This window comes from Quercus lobata, chromosome 9, assembly GCF_001633185.2.
Source record: "Quercus lobata isolate SW786 chromosome 9, ValleyOak3.0 Primary Assembly, whole genome shotgun sequence".
NCBI lineage: Eukaryota > Viridiplantae > Streptophyta > Magnoliopsida > Fagales > Fagaceae > Quercus > Quercus lobata.
In genome coordinates, this window is record NC_044912.1 from 18,666,061 (window position 1) to 18,685,891 (window position 19,831).

The 19,831-nt window shown below is 34.4% G+C and overlaps 3 protein-coding genes across 4 annotated transcripts; 1 reads left to right on the plus strand and 2 right to left on the minus strand.

The window, feature by feature from the left end:
- Window positions 1–212: 212 nt before the first annotated feature.
- LOC115962118 (transcription initiation factor IIA subunit 2) lies at window positions 213–4,839 on the minus strand. The gene is made up of 4 exons (XM_031081002.1): window positions 4,723–4,839; window positions 4,419–4,567; window positions 4,230–4,280; window positions 213–561 (listed from the first exon to the last, which is right to left on the minus strand). Exons 2-4 carry the CDS (start codon window positions 4,545–4,547, stop codon window positions 421–423), a joined length of 321 nt encoding a protein of 106 aa, XP_030936862.1. The 5' UTR covers window positions 4,548–4,567; window positions 4,723–4,839; the 3' UTR covers window positions 213–420.
- A 1,160-nt stretch (window positions 4,840–5,999) lies between these two features.
- LOC115960728 lies at window positions 6,000–7,247 on the plus strand. Its single transcript, XM_031079706.1, has 2 exons — window positions 6,000–6,333; window positions 7,090–7,247. Exons 1-2 carry the CDS (start codon window positions 6,175–6,177, stop codon window positions 7,213–7,215), a joined length of 285 nt encoding a protein of 94 aa, XP_030935566.1. The 5' UTR covers window positions 6,000–6,174; the 3' UTR covers window positions 7,216–7,247.
- Window positions 7,248–8,098: 851 nt separating this feature from the next.
- On the minus strand, window positions 8,099–19,785 carry LOC115960726 (probable rhamnogalacturonate lyase B). Of its 2 annotated transcripts, XM_031079704.1 has the most exons (15): window positions 19,562–19,785; window positions 19,252–19,373; window positions 19,041–19,100; window positions 17,958–18,077; window positions 17,540–17,659; window positions 17,067–17,208; window positions 16,781–16,951; window positions 16,237–16,392; window positions 16,048–16,154; window positions 11,049–11,139; window positions 10,525–10,666; window positions 9,951–10,107; window positions 9,436–9,552; window positions 9,174–9,300; window positions 8,099–8,569 (listed from the first exon to the last, which is right to left on the minus strand). In XM_031079704.1, the coding sequence occupies exons 1-15, from the start codon at window positions 19,598–19,600 to the stop codon at window positions 8,300–8,302; spliced, it is 1,941 nt and encodes a 646-aa protein (XP_030935564.1). In that variant the 5' UTR covers window positions 19,601–19,785; the 3' UTR covers window positions 8,099–8,299. The 2 variants fall into 2 exon arrangements, with proteins under 2 accessions (XP_030935564.1, XP_030935565.1); XM_031079705.1 differs by lacking the exon at window positions 17,540–17,659.
- Window positions 19,786–19,831: the final 46 nt, after the last annotated feature.

A 19,831-nucleotide genomic window follows, 5' to 3' on the forward strand; every position in this document is an offset into this window, starting at 1 on the left:
TTTTAATAGTATCTTCTTTTGGTTGGACTGTCAAGACTCAAGAGTCAGCTAGTTGGTTTGTGCTGTCTTGACTCTTGAGTGCCATAGTATCTCCCAACTCCCAAGTTTGCTGTAGCCTTCATGGTTTTTTTTGTTTTGTTTTGTTTTCCAAGTAATAAACTAATTTACTTTACAACAAAAAAAAATAAAAATACAAAGATTCATTCAATAAATTTGCAACATAATCCATGTAACATCAAATAACTATAAATCTCAAGGGTGTGATGGCTTTACAATTTATATTCAATCTCCCACTGTTACCAGTTCCTGCAGGTAATAATACAAACTCCAACTTTTCTTCCTTGCCACCATATGCCCATTACTACCAATAGGGGGGCAATAAAATTTTTGTTATTAAACAGACCACTGTCCTCAGACATTTCATTGCGTGAGCAACTTTGAATCACATGCCACTATTTTCACCCTGCCAACATTTTCTTGGTTCTCCTCACTCTTAAATATAGCATCCTGTAAGATGAAGGTCCATACATTGTCGCAAAATCTGTAAGTGTGCAGATGTCCCTGTAAGATAAATAAGGAATAAAGTATCAGAAACGGCTCCGATATCACATTGCAATGCTAGCACAGTCCATCATAACAATATATTAACTAGGAATAAAATTGAAAGGGAAATTGCCAGACTGACATTAGTAGCGATTTGTCAGCTAAAGAACAAAATATATGGTACCTGAATCTCTGAGAAACTCAACCCTATGTTTCTTGTTAAGACGTAAACTTAAGCAGAAATATAATCAAGTGTTATGAAAAGATAATGTATTCAAAACTCAAGAATAAATAGCCAATAACAGCAGGAATTTACAAAATTTCAGATACCCATATCACATGATGCATTTCATAAACTGGCATGCCTAACATTTCAAATACTAGTCTTCCTAATCAAAGCAGCGGGTAAGAATCAACCACCACATTAATGTTGACTCAAGTGAGATGCAAAATTTTATTCATTATATTCTACTTTGACCCAAAATCATAACTACAAGAAGGGCAAAAAGATAGCAATTGTAGCAATTAAGGCAATCAGTGTGTTCTGCTCCAACATTCTACTTTGATAACGTGTGGATATCTCTTCCATATTAAGCATAACAGACTACAAATGGAATTTCTTTACTCTTTTGCTCATAAACAACTCTTAAAAGATTTTTCCACTTCAGCAGCCATGTAATAGGATCCTTAAAGGAAACACACACAAACAAGCAATTTAGTAGAGAAGAGATTTATAGACGTTTATGACACCTATATGAAATTTTGACAGTATATTGTATAAGTTAAAGAGTCAAAATGCTTCGACTTTCCTTTTAAAGAATAAGTAGCATGGAAACTTCTAGAAGGGGTTATAGCAAAGCATAAGCAAATACAATACTTCTAAGATACTCCTAACTAGACAGACATACATACATATATTGATATATACAATAGTCATTAAATGCATGCAAATTAAAAATAAAAACTTCAAATTCCAAAAAAGTAATAGACACTTATTAAACTGTACCATGGGGTACACTCAAGTGTTAGACTACAACCATCTGAGCGTGAAATATGTACACAACCCTATTAAAATGCATAACAAGGTTTTATAGCGTAACACTATTGTTTAGGGATGCTTGGATGGTCAAATTGTTTTAATTTATGACCATAGAAAATTTAACAATATTTTTTTTTTTTTTTTGTCCTAGAAATTTAAAAATTATCTCTGCCATAACTGTACAATGTCACTTTCATGACTTATATCCATATATCTATCTAACAAAAACGATAGCCAATAATCCTATAGTTAAAGCCTTAAAGGAATACAAAGGATCAAATAAGCGAAGCCATTTACATGAGAACCATTGACAGAAAACTGGAATGTTCTCTCGTCTACATTACTCATGTATGAAAACAGTATTGGAGGTAGTTCACCATGCTCAGCTTACTGCAGAGAACTTCAACAGCATCTCACTCATTTATTTCATTTATTATTGGCAAGTTATACACACCCAATGACTATTGAACCCACAACCTTACTCAACACCTTACTCTTACAAGGGAAGAGGTGCCATTTGAACAAGAGCTTATTGGCAGACATCAAATACCTCCACTCTATGTTACTTCACTTTGGCTCTTTAAAGCTTTTCCTTTGTTCAATTGGTGACGAAGTGGGTGTTTCCTGAATCAATCATTACATTTCTGTGCTATTTTTGGCACTTTGAAGAGGAAAGAACAATTTTTTTTTGGTCTCATGAAAGCATCTGCCATTACCACTTGTCCTCCCCTTACAAGTTGGTAGTGGATAAGGACTTTGAGGTGTCCTGATGTATGCTTTTCTTTTAGAAGGCTTGCCAATTGGGTACATTTTTTTGTTAATTGAAATTGATTACTTTTATTTTATCTATATCTGCATCTGATAGCCATACACTCATTTTAATATCATTTTGTTTAAATCTCTCTCAAAAGAGCTTGTAGAAATCAACTCTAGATATCACAATATAATTATTTCTGAACATATATAAATTTTTTTGGATAGGTATTTCTGAACATATATACATGAAGGCAAGTTATAGATTAACAATTAATAAGCACCTTTGTTGTAAAGTGGAGACGATTATAAGCTATAAGCAATTACTCCTTGCAAGTGCAATTTGTCACCACTAACATTAACAGCAGACAATTAATCCAAAATTTAAGAAAAATAATTGTATCTCATTCTGATGCTATGAAAATCTGAGTCATTCAAGTCAACAAGCGCAAAACCAAAATGTAATCCACAGGTAGAGTGTAATTTTTATTCTATTTTTTATTTTAATGCTTCTTTAAGCCAGGAACCTAGGAACATCTGCAAGCAACTTTAGAAGTACTGGTGACTTGCAAGAGAAATATGGAAAGCACCCACTAAAATAGGTCCACCCTAAATTTGACAGAATAATAGCAAGGCAGGACAAACTCATACCAACTGATTTAATCAATTTTCTGTCTCCAATTATAGTTCTTCAGCAGAAAATAAAAAACCTTAATAATATTACCAATTCATGATTCTGTCATTTGAAATGTGATGGGACATAACACATCTCCTGATTTAGTGTTTTTCAAAGAAGAAAATATTACTCAAGAATTCAAAGGTGCACCTCTTTAGTCTGTTTATTATTTGAAGAATTGTACTTAAGAATTGTACTAATAAAATAATAATAAGGAACCCATGTCTTATAATAGAGTATAGGAAATTGATAGCACTTGAAAATCCATTTCCAAAATAAATTTAATTTCCTTTTTCCCTTGGGGGAATTAGGGAAAAATAAATAATCAAAGTATAATATACAAAAACAATAATAACCATGTCTTAATCCCAAAACTTTGGGAGTGAGCTAGAGATCTGTGATAATCTGAGTTGGCCACATGTATATATATATATATATATATATATATTAATGTTTTCTTTTTAGCCCTTCTATGTGTTCTATCATATCCAAAATCATAATATATGTCACCTCCTTCTGTAAGAAGTTCTTTTTAACTACTATTGATATTATTTTGGGTGCGTTTGTATAAGCTGCTGCAAAATAACATTTTGGGTTTAAAATGAGTATTTGTAAAAAAAGCTATAAGGAGTTGCTCTTGTGAAACATCATTTTGGGTTTTAAAAACGTGCTTTTAAACTCCCAAATCGCTTAACCAAATGGACTTTTTACGTCTTCCTCTATCTTTTTTCATTCTCATCTTAAATTAGCTCACTCTTCCTCTAGTATATTTCTTGCATACTGAGCTTCTTTTCTAATTAAATTTTCTTATTCATCAAAATCAGCTCACTCTTCTTCTCTGGTGCATTAACTGCTCCCCTCTACATACGGCATATTCCCCCAACAAAGTTCACCATTGTCATTTTCAACTTGAAAACAGAAACAACCAGCATGCTACGCAACCCAAACAAGACGCTTTAAAAAAAAAAAAAAAAAAAACCAATTATTCTCAGAATCTCATTTTTTTTTGAGAAAAGAATCTCAAATAATTATAGTTTTCTATATTCTCATCAATAACATGAAAAATGTTACTATAAATAGGTGAATATTGCATTAAATTTATCTCATTAAAAAAAAAAAAAAAAAAAAAAAAACTACGACACTACCTGATCCATAATCAAAATTCAACAATAACATAAACTCAATTTGAAAAAGGAAAAAATAAAATAAAAAGTTTACCTTAATGGTGACCTTGCTTTTCACCTGACTTTCCAAAGCTTCAGTCATAGACTAAAAATAATATTTAAAAAAATTAAAAAAAAAAAAAAGTTAAAAAATAATATTAAAACAAAGATTCCAAAGTGCGAAAAAACAGTGACTCATACACAACCAGCAAAGCGCAAAACCATGAATGACCTAAAACTGTACCTTATCGAACTGAACGAGAACCTGAATGGCGAGCTCAGGACTGAGCGTACCGCTATTCACCATCTCATCCAAAGTCTCCGTCAAGCACATCCCGATCGTCGATCTACGGTACAGTTCAAACGTCGCCATTCTCCGTCACCGCACACGATCTGAACCAATTACACACACACTCATCATGAAAAATGAAAAAAAATAAAAATTGGAATTGAAAATTGAAAATTGAAAATGAAAAACCGAAAAAGAGTAAAAGATGTGAATGATTTGAAGGAAGAGAGAAGAAATTGAATGAGATTTGAGAGGTTACAGATGGTTTTGGTTTTGGTTTTTGGTGTTGAGCTTGTGATTCTTCTTCTTCTTCTTCTTCGTCTCGTTTGTACGTTTAGTCTTCGAAGAAACTTTGGGCGGAGAGATTTGGGGCTTTTTATACCCTAGTTTTTGTAGCTTAGGGGTATATATAGACGCGACAGATCTAGAAATATACGAAATGACCCATTTGCCCTTCCGCTTTTGCTTTTTTCTGTAAAAAACATATTATCGTTTTTTTTTTTTTTTATAGGAAAAAAATATATTATCGTTATTAGTTTCCTGCCACAAAGAAAACTAATAACGATAATATTTTTGGGCCAAGACTGGATTGGAAAGAACAGGACTTAAGGAAAAATACGGCCCAAACTTATCTCATGGTTCTCTCTCTCTCTCTCTCATAGATGGGTGGGCTTATCTAAGATTTTTTTTTTAAATCTCATGGAGCCATAGCATAAATCATCATTTCTAAGAACACACAACTGTAGGTCCCATATGTTGGAAGAGGAATGTTTAACCAAACAATTAAGATAATTTTCCATGTGTTATATTAGTATTTTTTTGACATTATTTTGGTTTGTGCATTAAAATAGAATATTTCGATACTAGTTTATTTTGGCGTACCGTCTTGGGCTTATCAACCGAAATCACCATATCAGATAAAATTTAGTGGAATGGATTAGAATGGGCCAAAATTTAGAACGATAGAGAATAAATAGGTGATTCGTACTGGTTAATTAATTAGAATGAAAAATTTTGACTATTTCGAATGAAATGAAATGAAATTCATGCTTTTTGTTGGTATGTGGTTGTGATGAGTGATTACACCATAATATGATGTACCTTCACATAGACAATAATCCCACTTGATGGACAATATTGTTTCACGAAAGCAATATTTGTTTTTATAGTGAATAAATGATATTTGGATAAGCTTGTAACTGTTGGGTGGATATACCTATTCATTCAAATGTGCCTATTCCTAAGGATGCAAGAAGATTATCTCTAAGTACTAGGAGACTAGGACATTCATTTACATCACGACAACACAAGCATGCTGTTTGACCTTCTAATGTGATTTCTCTTTAATTTTGTTTCCATTCCATAATTTACTGCTAACTGGGCCTAAGCCCAATAAAAAGAAAAGAAAAGAAAAGAAAAAGATCATTGTTCATTGAGCTTGATTCGATTTCGAGGCACATGAAGAGTATCCCATAAAGTCCCACTAGTCACAAGATAATATTTCAATTTTCAAGCACGAGTCATATAGTCTTTTGTTTCGCTGGCGTGAGAATGTAGTTGTGGGTGAGCTCTAAAGCTGCCACGTAGAGCGAGCTGCACAAACGTGTAAGCGTCGTGGCCTTAAAGGAGGAAAATTCAGCACCATTCTCTTCTCTTCTCAGTTCTCACATACCACCACAGCTTTGTTAGAGAGAGAGAGAGAGAGAGAGTAATGGAAGAGATCAGGTCGTCGCCACCGCCAACAGCCGCAAGTACCACGAAGAGAGAACAAGAAATTTCAGCGACGTCACGGTTGAAGAAGGATTGTAGTTGGTTCGCAGTTTCAGTGCAAGAGGGTTTTAGCTATGTCAAAGCCTTCTTCTTTGGCCTGGTACGTATTTCACTCTCTTCTTTTATTAGATTCTTCTCTCTTACCATGTTCGCTATTACTATTATGTACTTACTACTTACTACTTACCCCATAAAAAGAAAATGTTCCTTAACTTTATATTAAAGTTTAAATATTTCATAGAAAAAACAAATGTTGGATGATGGTATAATATGGAGTATACATTTATGCCATTACACACACTTCAAGTCAGGATTTTAATTTAAAAAATAACTTGTGTACTGTGTGCATAACAAGAAGTGTGTATTGACAATTTTCCTACCCTTATATTTTAGTATCTTATCTGTTCATAATTTCACTAATTAGATGCCTTACCCCCACAAAATGGAGGTATACTTTATTAATGTTATAGATTTATTCAAATGACACATTCAATAAAGAATTAAGGATTGTCCCATGGACAAGATGGGATAAGATTAAGTGTGCGTTTAGCATTGCTTTAAAAACCAGCTTTCTTTTTACTATTTAGCCTATTTTGGTTACTATTTATGGGTTTCATTACACTTATTTATGAGTTCCACGATATTATTTTAGCTACCTTTTAGTTTTATCTATAGTACTTTTAGTAAAGAGTTTTCAGTTTCAGCTAAATAAACATAAACTGTTTTCAGACGGACCCTAAGTAGTTATGCACCTATTTTCAACTTAATTCCCTATTTAAATATATACACTTTTACACACACTTTTTGGGGACCGAATGATCGATTCCTTTTGTTGATATGGGAAAATTGGAAGCAGGCGAAAAAAATGACGGCAAAGAAGGAGAGGGAAGCGACTGAAGCTGATCTAAAGGCTGCTAAGATGCAGGTTGAAGCTACTGATGCTGCCGAGGAAACCAAGAAGAGACTTGACAAATCTATGTAATTGACTAATTGTTGTACACGACATTTGTATTATTAGAAATGACAAATTAATGAAAGTATGTTTTTGGCTTTCATAAAAAAAGGGGAAATATGGAGGCTCATTACCAATGAGGAAGGATGATATGGTGTTGCAAATCTTAATTTATTTAGGATGATTTTGTCATGAAAGTGATGGTGAATCAGGCCGATGATTATAGAGGACTTAACTCTTCAAATGTGGCTAGTGTTCATTTGAATACTTTTATAAAGAAAAAATAATAATTTTATTTAGTATTAAAAATTAGTTAAAGGATAATTCTACCAAAAATAAAAAGAGGTTTTAAAAACTATATATAAACAAATAAACTAAAAATAGGTTTAAAAACTATATATAAACATATATATATATATATATATAAACTAAAAAGTTAAAAAAGAAAGTTACTGTTATTTTTTTTTAAAGTACGTTATTGGCGAGTGCATACTAACACGTGCAAAACTGGTTCAAATTGGGTGGTTGTGGTCTAGTTCGAGGTAAAGTTTGTATTTGTATTTGTACAATTGTACTTATACGCATGTGTGTGTTTTTATAACTGAAAACTTTAACTCACGTTTTCCAGTTACAACAATACAGTGTTCCTAAACACTAGCGTGTAGCTAGGGGGACTTTCATATATGCATGATCCGATGTGATACATCATATATGAGATACTTTGTTATGTTAATTAGTTTGAGGCCAATCTAATAACAAATAACAAATATGTTGTAGGAATTACAGCTTTTTAATTTTTGATGTCATTTTGGGCCAGTGGGCTCTTGGTAAAGTTACCCAATAGCCCATTTCCAATTTTGATGAAATAGCATACAAAAAATATTTTTCATTTTGCAATTATTAAAGCTATTAATTATAGAATTATAAAATCTTCAAAATAAAATACAATCATCTTTATGCCCATTGTTGGAAGGCAATTTGTTCTATATGCTAATTAATTAATTATTGGAGATAAAAGATATTTCTTCTATAAAGTATATGCAACAATGTAGATTTATATATATATATATATATACTTATACAAACCTAGATTTATATATATACCTATACAAACCTAGTTTGTTTTTTTCTTGGAATTAGAGGTTGATGGGCCTTCAAAACGAATATAGTCATACATAATCCCTTGCAAAGCTGGAAATTCGCCGGAGGCCATTGTTTGTGTCAAGAAAATGGTATTATGCCCATCCACAAGCTGAGTGGGTGGTACTTCGACATTGTACAGCCGGTAGAGTCCATGAATTCCATGTCTAGCAATTGTGTTGTCATGACCAATTACTCCAGTTGAAAATAGGGGAGGACTTGTTTTTGGATCGTTTACTCGAACCTTTCAAAAATCAGTCAAACAAAATCAATAGGGTGTAAGTCCACATGCATAGCTAGAGTTATAGGAAATGTGTTAGAAGAACAGTTTTGGGAAGTTGCTTAGGTAAAATAATTATCTCGTGTTTCCGGCATATATAAGGTATATGTCGGATTTGGTTAAAATTAAGTAAGATACAAGTTAGACACAAAATTATGGGTTATATGTCTGGTTCAAAATTTTGACACTTTTAAGTGGAGAGTGAAAGTTGTACTCTAGATGTCTTCGTTAGAATCATCAAAACATGTCATTTTGATCTAAAGATCATTGTCTGCTGATGGGGTATGTGAATATTATGTTGGAAACATTATTTTTTTCAACTCAAAAACTGAAGCTCAAGTTAAGATGTGTCCAATTTGTGTTTATTAATCATTTACTTAATACCACTACTTAATTTGAAACTTCCCTTTAACATAATATCCCAACGAATGAAAGAAAGATCGACCATCATGATCCTTCTCAAAAAAGAAAAAAAAAAAAAAATCAACCATCATGACAATTCATTAACATGCTATAATTAGTTATTACGTGTTAATATTTAATGAAAAGTAATCTTGAAGTTCCATACCTGTAATTCAGATATTTGGGCTGTTGCAAGTGCCAATCGCAGTGTATAGGATCCATTTGTATCCACCAGGTCAAGTTCGAACTTGATTTGCCATGTAGTTCCTTGGTATGTGTTATCGCTTAATTTTCTGCCACACAATAATGTCTAGATATCATGAATTCTATTTTATCATTTACAAGAAATAATAACTTCAATTTGAATTATTATTTGATTAATGCAATCATGAGATAAAAGATAAGCTGATGATTGGAAAGAAATGCACCTGGTAACCTGAGCAAAGAACCAATCTTTTTTATAGTCACTAACACCCACTGTGTAAACCAAATCTTCATCAGGATATAAATCTGCATATCTTTCCCAAAGTCCATACTGCCTATACCTGCCAATATAAAACAATGATTTACAATTCCCTACTCTCTTAATGTGCTTTATTTGTTTTTTTCTTATAGTGTCAAGGTCTCTTAGAACAACAAATTAATCTCTCCTAATGCAAAGTCTATGATTTTATGACTTTATCACCCTAATGCAAAAAAAAAAAATGCAAATACAAAATTGATTTTATACTCTTTAAATTTACAAGGAAAATACTATAAACACAAATTATTTTATAAACTGCTGATGTAGTAAATGGTTATATATTAGTATTTAAAAAAATGATGTTAATGGTTAGTTTAGATGAGACTCATTATAAAAATTTGTCAAATCAACAGTTTATAAAAATGCTTTAAAATAGTTTATAATTATAGCATTACTCAATTTACAATAGGAATTGCTGACCTGTCAGGATGATTGACATAAAGTTTGTTAATATACTTTGGATCAGGATCAGGAATGTAAAATTCAGCAGCAGTGCGATCTGGGATGCCTATTTCCCACAGTGTTGGGCCATCTCTTGGTGGCTCAAATACAAGATTACCCAAATCAATATCAAAGCCTGTTTTTGCACAAGTTATTCATATAAGACAATGTATGAACAAAATGAGAACTTATAAAGGGCAAAATGGCCACATACCACTATTTAACAATATATCACTATTTGTGAAATATTTAGCAATTTATCACATTTTTGAAACTCGAGTTTGTTGTATAACTCAATTTCTTTGAAAAAATAGCTTTTAAGTTTGCCGTGCTATTTTTTTAAAACTCATGACAAACTCAAGTTTTAAAAAAGTTGTAGATCTCTAATCATTTTGCAAACAGTGGTAAATCCATACATATTTTAACTCGAGTTTTAAAAAAGTTGTAGATCTCTAATCATTTTGTAAACAGTGGTAAATCCATACATATTTTAGCAAATAATGATACTTGGCCATTTTGGCCCTTATAAAGGTTCAGAGGTAAAGAATAGGACCTGCGTTTATGGTAATGAAATCATCATGTTTATAATCACCAATGACACCAGGAACCCATGCATAAAGATTATAGCTGCCAAGTCTTATATTTTTGATGGAGAAGTAGCCATCTGCATCTGCTGTGGTCCAAAATTGATAACCCTGATGATGTTGAATCAATAAAATTATTATACTTCAAGATTACTTCGAAAATTTTAAATGTAATTATTGTCAAGACAAAATTTAAAAAAAAAAAATGAAGTTATTGTTCAAGATGTGTACAATATTCATTTTAATTTTTTTTAAGTGAATCAAATCAACAACAAAAAAAAAAGGGTAAGGGAAAGATTGCTATTCATCTACTCCAGGACTAACTATTAAACAGATGGCATAGTAGAAATGAAGGGAATTAACTTTTAAACACAACACAATATTAGCATGTCAATTTTTTTAGTACTATTAGCATTTTTCTTTTTTAATAAAAGAATAGAATATGTTGATATTCTTGTTATAAGTAATAAACCGTGTGATGAACTAATATCACCTTGCATTCTCTTTGCCAGGATCCAACATCTCCAGGTGGTGCCAGTCCCACATAAGCACTGTTTGCAGAAATGTACTCATCACTTAAAAACCTGGGCAAGGGCCATAAGAGATGAAATAAACCATAAATAAATAAATAAATAAATAAATAAATAATCCCCTATAGCCAGATAAGAGACGAAAATTTTAGTTCAGGATCAAATATAAAGAGTAAAGACAATCAATAGATGTGTGATATCTCAAATGAAGTAAATTAGTTGTGCAATCTTGTAATATCAAGTGTTTAATTACTAATTGTGGGGTCCAATAATTTGTGGTCCTGGCCCATTTTTACGTTAGGGCCTAAAGTCCGAGCCGAGGAAGGTTATAGCCGGGGATAGGAAATAAAAGTCCAAATAAGTCTTGAGATGTAGCTGAGGACGATTCTGTCCTTGGCATATCCGAGGTCTCCCTGGAAGGAAAGGCAAAAATGGTATAGGAATAGTTTGAGAAAAAATCTTTTGGGGTCCAATAATTTGTGGCCCTGGCCCATTTTTACGTTGGGGCCTAAAGCCCGAGTCGAGGAAGGTTATAGTCGGGGATAGGAAATAAAAGTCCAAATAAGTCTTGAGATGTAGCCGAGGACGATTCTGTCCTCGGCATATCCGAGGTCTCCCTGGAAGGAAGGGCAAAAATGGTATAGGAACAGTTTGAGAAAAAATCTAAAATATCTAGGTCAATAAAGACAGGTGCGCTGGACAGTATAACGACCAAGGACAAAGGGAAAGCTGCCCTTACTGCCATTCAATACTCTGCACCTGACAGAGCCATACTCTTCAGCTTTTCACAACCATCCCCAACTACTTTGGGTATGGACTGATGGGACAAGTATCAGTCCTGAAAAATCGAACCCCACACGTGGACGAAGGATAAGGGACACTTGCTAGTATAAAAGGAAAAGGAAGCAATCCAGAGCGGAGGCTGGGAAAAATGGCCAAAAACCAGAGCCTCCCAGCCCGCCTCCTGGAGAAAGACTCCTAGGACGTACACACTTTAATTATGTATGAACACCACAAAAAACTACCGTCTGGTGACCAAGACCTAACCTTTCAAACCCACGCTCTATAAATGATATTGTTTGAGCCTTTTTACGTACGAACCCAACACTGTTACGGGTCGTTACAAATCGTGTCCTCACAATTGGCGCCGTCTGTGGGAAGGCTTGTGTGTTGGCATAGACGGTAGGTCGAGACAGTTCTCTTGTCATTTCTAACAGCCGGTTGTAGTGTTCTAGCGTAAAGTTCCACTAGGGGCTATGTTTCTTTACTAAGGGCTGCGCTTTGTAGCGTCAGCATCACGGATGGTTCTAGGGGCTTGGCCGAGGAGCTAATTCCCCTAAAACCAAGGTCTCATGCCATAACCGGGGGGTTAATTCCCCCAGTAACTTGTAGAAAAACTGAGTTTTGGACAGAACCAAGGTATTGCATGGTCCTCGGACTCAAACCTATGGGGAAACCAACTACTTAGAGGAAAAACTGAGTTTTGGACAGAACTAAGGTATTGCATGGTCCTCGGACTCAAACTTATGGGGAAACCAACTACTTAGAGGAAAAATCAAGTTTTGGACAGAACCAAGGTATTGCATGGTCCTCGGACTCAAACTTATGGGGAAACCAACTACTTAGAAAAACTGAGTTTTGGACAGAACCAAGGTATTGCATGGTCCTCAGACTCAAACCTATGGGGAAACCAACTACTTAGAAAAACTGAGTTTTGGACAGAACCAAGGTATTGCATGGTCCTTGGACTCAAACCTATAGGGAAACCAACTATTTAGAGGAAAAATCAAGTTTTAGACAGAACCAAGGTATTGCATGGTCCTCGGACTCAAATCTATGGGGAAACCAACTACTTAGAGGAAAAATCAAGTTTTGGACAGAACTAAGGTATTGCATGGTCCTCGGACTCAAACTTATGGGGAAACCAACTACTTAGAGGAAAAACTGAGTTTTGAACAGAACCAAGGTATTGCATGGTACTCGGACTCAAACCTATGGGGAAACCAACTACTTAGAAAAACTGAGTTTTGGACAGAATTAAGGTATTGCATGGTCCTCAGACTCAAACCTATGGGGAAACCAACTACTTAGAAAAACTGAGTTTTGGACAGAACCAAGGTATTGCATGGTCCTTGGACTCAAACCTATGGGGAAACCAACTACTTAGAGGAAAAATTGAGTTTTGGACAGAATCAAGGTATTGCATGGTCCTCGGACTCAAACCTATGGAGAAACCAACTACTTAGAGGAAAAATCAAGTTTTCAAACTTATGGAAATGTCAGCTACTTAATAAGAATTCTAAGTTGCTCAATCCTCGGATCAAGTACCAAAAGAGGTTAAAGCTATGAATGTTATTAGGAAGATGGTGAAACGCCTTATTACTCGGCAACCTGTAGGGGCTGTTCATTTTTGGGTTATATGTCCTCGGATGATTACCTCCTACACCGCACCGAGCATTCAGCTGTCATCTTGGCTATTTTGGGATAAGTATTGTTTTCTCAGGTCGGCATTATTGTGCCAAACAACTCTGTTAAGTTCATAATAATATGTTTTCTTTAGCAAGGGTTTCGACCCTAAGTGTCGTTTGTTCAGGTTGGCATTATTGTGCCGAACAACTTTCATAAGTTCATAATAGTATCTTTTATCTGAGTAAGGGATTTTGGCCCTATGTATCGCTTTCTCAGGTCGGCATTATGGTGCCGAACAATTTTATTAAGTTCATTATAAACATCATTTTCTCAGTAAAGGTTTCTGCCCTAAGTGCCATTTATTCAAGTCGGCATTATTATACCAGATAGTTCCAATAAGCACAGAGCAAGATCTTTTTATTAACTGGGATTTCGGCCCCAAGCATCGTTCATAGTATAAAAATAAAATTAAAAAAGTTACAGGATAGTACGTCTATTCACGGCATAACTATTTCGAAAGAAGAGATGGAATGTACGAAATCAAGAAAATGACGACCTTTATTAATGTAAAGAGGTGTTACAGCGTACAATGAAGGGCTTAAACAAAGCCTATATAGAAAATAAGTTACAAAAACAATTAAAAAAAAAAAAAACAAACAGAAATCTTGTTAAGCTCTGCTCCCAAGTCTTTCCAAACTCTGCTCCAGTGGTACCCATATTGAGAGGAGGACCTTCCTTGGTGGGAGAGGAGAAGAAGAGGAAGAAGGAAAAGCACCAGGATGGATCTGGTGGTGGAAAGAAGAAGAAAGAGAGGCAAAAGGAGGCACCAGTGAAGGAAGAGAGGAAGAAGTAGGGATACTTTGTCCCCGCGTTAGTCCTGACTCCTAACACGCTGGTGCCATGTTCGCTATGCTCATAAGAGAGCGGCTGGTACTGATAATGGGTGATCCCAGCTCAGCCGTACCAAAATTTTGAAGCGACGAGCCCCTGCTTCGGATTTTGACTGAAAGGAGGATGAGAAGTATCTTGAGTCTTTCCCATCCCTGCCCTGACCGAGCCATTCTGAGTTTCGCAAGAATGTAGCATTTCTGGGAAGGGTATGGTCTTTTCATTCCCACTCCCATCTTGGACTTATCACGATTCAAGGTGTAAGCAAGCGGATAAGGGAAACTCTGGGGGAGGCTAAGGATTTTCAGACTTCAAAAGGATTGAAAGGGCTCTGTGTAAGAGAGATAACCTCTTGCTTTCCTTCTTATATGAAGGGCAGAACGGGAGGCATTTACTCTACCCAAATTTCCAAGAAAATCGGTAAACGAGAATATACCCATTCCACTTCCCCACACCGTCAATAACCGTCGAATTTAAATGGTCTCGTAAAGGGAAATCATTAAAGGCACGTTTCGGATAATGAAGCGGCAAGAACGTGCCATGAATGAATTCAAAAGAATGTCTAGTAGTTCGGTATGTTTCCTGGATAGATGAAGAGACACCCACATTGATGAAGGGCAGATCTAAACAGACCGCAATAAAGGCGTGGCATCATCAAAACCCTCCTCTCCGACCAAGAGGTCGGACAGCAGGATTTTGAGGGGCTATTATGGGGTCCAATAATTTGTGGCCCTGACCCATTTTTACGTTGGGGCCTAAAGCCCGAGCCGAGGAAGGTTATAGCCGAGGATAGGAAATAAAAGTCCAAATAAGTCTTAAGATGTAGCCGAGGACGATTCTGTCCTCGGCATATCCGAGGTCTCCCTGGAAGGAAGGGCAAAAATGGTATAGGAACAGTTTGTGAAAAAATCTAAAATATCTAGGTTAATAAAGACAGGTGCGCTGGATAGTATAACGACCAAGGACAAAGGGAAAGCTGCCCTTACTGCCATTCAATACTCTGCACCTGACAGAGCCATACTCTTCAGCTTTTCACAACCACCCCCAACCACTCTGGGTATGGGCTGATGGGACAAGTATCAGTCCTGGAAAATCGAACCCTACACGTGGACGAAGGATAAGGGACATTTGCTAGTATAAAAGGAAAATGAAGCAATCCAGAGCGGGGGCTGGGAAAAATGGCCAAAAACCAGAGCCTCCCAACCCGCCTCTTGGAGAAAGACTCCTAGGGCGCACACACTTTAATTATGTATGAACACCACAAAAAACTACCGTCTGGTGACCAAGACCTAGCCTTTCAAACCCACGCTCTATAAATGATATTGTTTGGGTCTTTTTACGTACGAACCCAACACTGTTACGAGTCGTTACAAATTGTGTCCTCACACTAATATTTCTTGAGTGTATCTCTATCAATCTCATTTTCTTAAATTTGAAATTAAATTGTGATTGAATAATATTTTCTTCCAAATTGGGTTGGATGAATATCCTCCAACCCATTATGTGACAATTTAAAGACTATCTATATGTATTAAATTATGTAATTAAATAAATGATACGATTATTAAATATGTCAGATGAAAAGAATAGACATCATTTCTTTCGAAGGTTCAATATAAGAGTTTTAAGTTAAAAAAAAAAACAAAACCGAAGTGATTTAATTACCGGTCTTGGATTTGTAATCTACCACTAACACTGCCCCTTTGATCAGCAGTTGGAAAATCATCAGAAGCAGGGAAATCGTATGGCCAACTTTCAACTTCAATCATCATCTGAAGATCAATTTAAGTTTAAATTAATACTTCTCAATTACAAAGGTTGTATTTTGGTAACTCTCTATTTTAAATTACTGACTTGATTTTTAGCATCCTCCCAAAGCTGAAGTGGGTCACCACCATCTGTAACAGAATTAAGATACATAAAGATAGGGCCGAATACTTTCTTCCATGGCTCATCGGGATTGAGTTTCAGAACAAGATCCTCTCCTGCATAGTGAGCACTGAGAAACATCTGGTTGAAACATTTAGATCAGGTTAATACGATTAGAGATTATTATAAATCACAACAATTGGTACTAAATACTAATTCATGGCTAGTCTCTCATATGCATGCACGGTATTTTTTTTTTACTTGTTGAGCAAATTTGAACCTAAATTCTCTTTACGATGAGAAACAAACTCGATCAATTTTAGCAATAAGTCCAGTAGTACAAAAATATTTTTTTTATAACTATTTAAAATGGCAAGTTATAATTAGTGCATAATAAAGTGATGTTAATGACTTTGTAATGTATTTATATGAAAAATGATCTTCTTTCAATCGCAATTGACCATGTTATATTAAAAAAAATTCATGAAAAAATTGTATCCTTAATATTACTCTAATTTTTATCACTTACAGCAAGGTTGACAGGCCCCACATGGGAAGTCAAGTTCTGTTTGATGGGTCCACCCGATCGAAACTCACTGCTAGGTGTGATTTGCCAGAACCCCACGGGTGGGTCCATGCAAATCCATCCATGGACCCGAAGATCTTTGTTCTCACAAGAGTACTGGTATTTGTCATCCACCTACATATGCAAGGAGATTAGTCTATAATAAATTGGTTTCAATTAATTTTCTTACAATAATTCTTACCATACAAGGATTCAAAGTCTTAGAGAAAATGTGTGCAAAAAAAGGTACCTCCCCTTTGAACTCTGGCTCCACAGGATTAACAAGCAAAACTGCTTCTGGGGTAGCTAGAGGCTTGCCTCTTCCTGGTAACCGATCATCTGGAAGTGGCATGTACCTTTGCCTGTTATCCGCCATTGCCATGTAGTGAAACCTATATGTCATTCACCAAGACAAGAAACTAATGTGAATAGTGAATACAGACTTACAATTATCATCAAGTGAAAATAATCTTTAACCAAGAGCCTAATAGTTCAATTAATACTTCCTTGTATTTCTAATTGAGACATTTAGGATTTAAATCCCTTCTCTCAATTATCAAATTATTTATTAAAAAAAAAAAAAAAAAAAAACACCCCCTTATTCTAGAGATGTCCGAATTAAGTTTGGTTTTCCATCAACAGGCAAGATACATTTGTTTATTAAAAAAAAAAGGTAAGAAATAATTAATTTGACTAAAGTAGAAGGGCAATATTATTGTGTACTTGTCTTTTCTGAGTTTGAATACAATCCTAGTTTGTGGGAGGTTGAAAGGAGGCCATTCCTTTAAGTGCTCATAGATGGCATAGGTGTAGAAGCCCGGGGAATTACTTAGCATTATAAACCTGAAACATCATGTGTATATGTCACCATCATTAATTTAAATTTTTTTCACAAATATTATCATGACATATTGGATTGATACATAATAAAAGATGATGCCAATAATAAATTTATATAAAAGTAATATTACTGTAATTATAACTTATCACCTTAATAATTATTAAAAAAAAGTTGCGCCAATAAAATTACTCCATCATTAAGCATAAACTAATACTCTAAAGAGTTCATTTTTAATATATATATATATATATATATATATTGATAGATAACAGTATAATACTTTAAGAGTTGATTGAGTACCTTTTGTCTATATTTAAGGGGACGGACTTGCCTTGAAGCGAGGGATCCCACAACCTTGTGAATGAGATCTCTACTTGCATCTCACTTTCCATTATAACCCTAAAACTTGTTCCTTTAATCCTGCATGATATTTATTGCTTTTCTTAATAATAGAGATGAAGAAACCAAAATATGAAAGTAGTTGCTTCTCAAAAAAAGAAAAAGAAAAAAAGTCATACAAAGAACTCACCAACTTAATTTGTTGACAATATTTGATGCATAACGTTAAAAACGGTGACTCATATTAATAATGAAAAAGTAATGTTGATTAATGTGATCTCTATAATAGAGCTGTTATGGACAAAGCAAGAACTAAATGCAACGGAGTGGAGCCCATGAGGCCCACTGGTACTGCACTTTGATTTAAGTTTGCTATGTTAGGGTCGAATGATAGTTGTTGTCTCCATGGTTCATTAAGGATATTGAAAATTCTCCCAAAAAAAAAAAAAAAAAATTGTCAATAAAAAAAGATTTTATAATTCAACTAGCATTTTCTAGTGCTTTTGATAGAAACGTTCAAGATTCAAACCTTTATTCCTCCATTGTAACAATCGAATTTGAAAAAGAAAAAAGAACCAAGTTAAGTGTTGGCAATTTTATTGCACCAAATTATGGTTATATATAACTAGGGACAATATAGGTATATATGTGTGTGTTGTAAAGCCTATTCTTTTTTATAGTGAAAAATATATTAGTTGTAGCTTTTGTTGATGCAGACACATGGTCAAATCACATAAATTATCATTGCAATGTTTTCTTAGCCTTTTTTTCTCTCTAAGTTTCTCTAAATTGCATAGATCGATGATCCTTAATACACCAAAAAAAAGAAAAAAGAAAAAACCATATGGAATTCAACCTTTGTTTAGAAATTATGACGAAAATAACCAAACTGCTAACCAAGGTTGGAGGAGGAAAAAAAAAAGAGGATGAAGAAGAACAAAAGATCAATTGGATTATAAAGCAAAGTTAGAATGAGAAGAAGCAATAGAGGTCATTTTTCTTCATTGCTGAGCATATGTAAAACTGTAGAGGTATTTAACATACACATCAGATGTACCCGTTGTTCCTGTACTTCCTGCTTCGCTCCATACAAGGTCCCAGTACCTACATATATATTGCATTCAAAATAGTTAATAACTAAATTGTGCATAAACTACCTTAAATTGCTTGCTTTCATTGACCCTTAAAAGAAAATCAACAAAATTTAAGACCCCACTTAGAAAACAAAGAGAACAATTGTAGAGCCATATTGTACCCTCTATTGACCTCCTCATTAAGAACTTCAAGCAAATTGTCTATGCCATTATATTTTATCCCTGTAACAATTCCACCTGGCTTTGATAATTTTACTTTTAGTATGCCATTATCCATCACCACCTGCACAAACATATGTCTCATATAAAATTAAAATGTATTTCTTAATAAGAAATTATAAAATTAGGAAGTTAATGAAAGATAGGACCCAAATTTAACAATTTCTTGTGCATAAAATGGTTTAATAATTCTATTTAGATCAAGACCTACACTTAATCATGTTATGTATTACATAAAAGAGAACAACTTACATGACTTTTCTCAATATGCAATTGTACCCCTTGAGACATGGTGATGAGGCCCTTCTTGGTTTTTTTTGCAGCACAAAAAAAAAATCGATTTGGCCAATAAGGAAGAATGGAATTCCTCAAAAGATAAATGTACTAATATTAAATGTTAGATTCTGATAATTATGTGTTTGAGAAAATGACATGGGTCATACAACTTTTTACGGCTTAAAGAGTGTTAGGCTTGGTTTGCTATTGCTTGAACTAGAGACGAAGATTCTTATTTTTTAAACA

Coding starts and splice junctions, on each gene's coding strand:
- LOC115962118 (XM_031081002.1), bottom strand. CDS start 4,547: ATGGCGACGTTTGAACTGTACCGTAGATCGACGATCGGGATGTGCTTG. Junction 4,281..4,418: donor TTCTCGTTCAGTTCGATAAG/GTACAGTTTTAG, acceptor TATTATTTTTAG/TCTATGACTGAAGCTTTGGA. Junction 562..4,229: donor AAAGCAAGGTCACCATTAAG/GTAAACTTTTTA, acceptor TTTATCTTACAG/GGACATCTGCACACTTACAG.
- LOC115960728 (XM_031079706.1), top strand. CDS start 6,175: ATGGAAGAGATCAGGTCGTCGCCACCGCCAACAGCCGCAAGTACCACG. Junction 6,334..7,089: donor AAGCCTTCTTCTTTGGCCTG/GTACGTATTTCA, acceptor AATTGGAAGCAG/GCGAAAAAAATGACGGCAAA.
- LOC115960726 (XM_031079704.1), bottom strand. CDS start 19,600: ATGTCTCAAGGGGTACAATTGCATATTGAGAAAAGTCAT. Junction 11,140..16,047: donor AGATTACAAATCCAAGACCG/GTAATTAAATCA, acceptor GCCCTTGCCCAG/GTTTTTAAGTGATGAGTACA. Junction 9,553..9,950: donor TATGTCAATCATCCTGACAG/GTCAGCAATTCC, acceptor TTATATTGGCAG/GTATAGGCAGTATGGACTTT.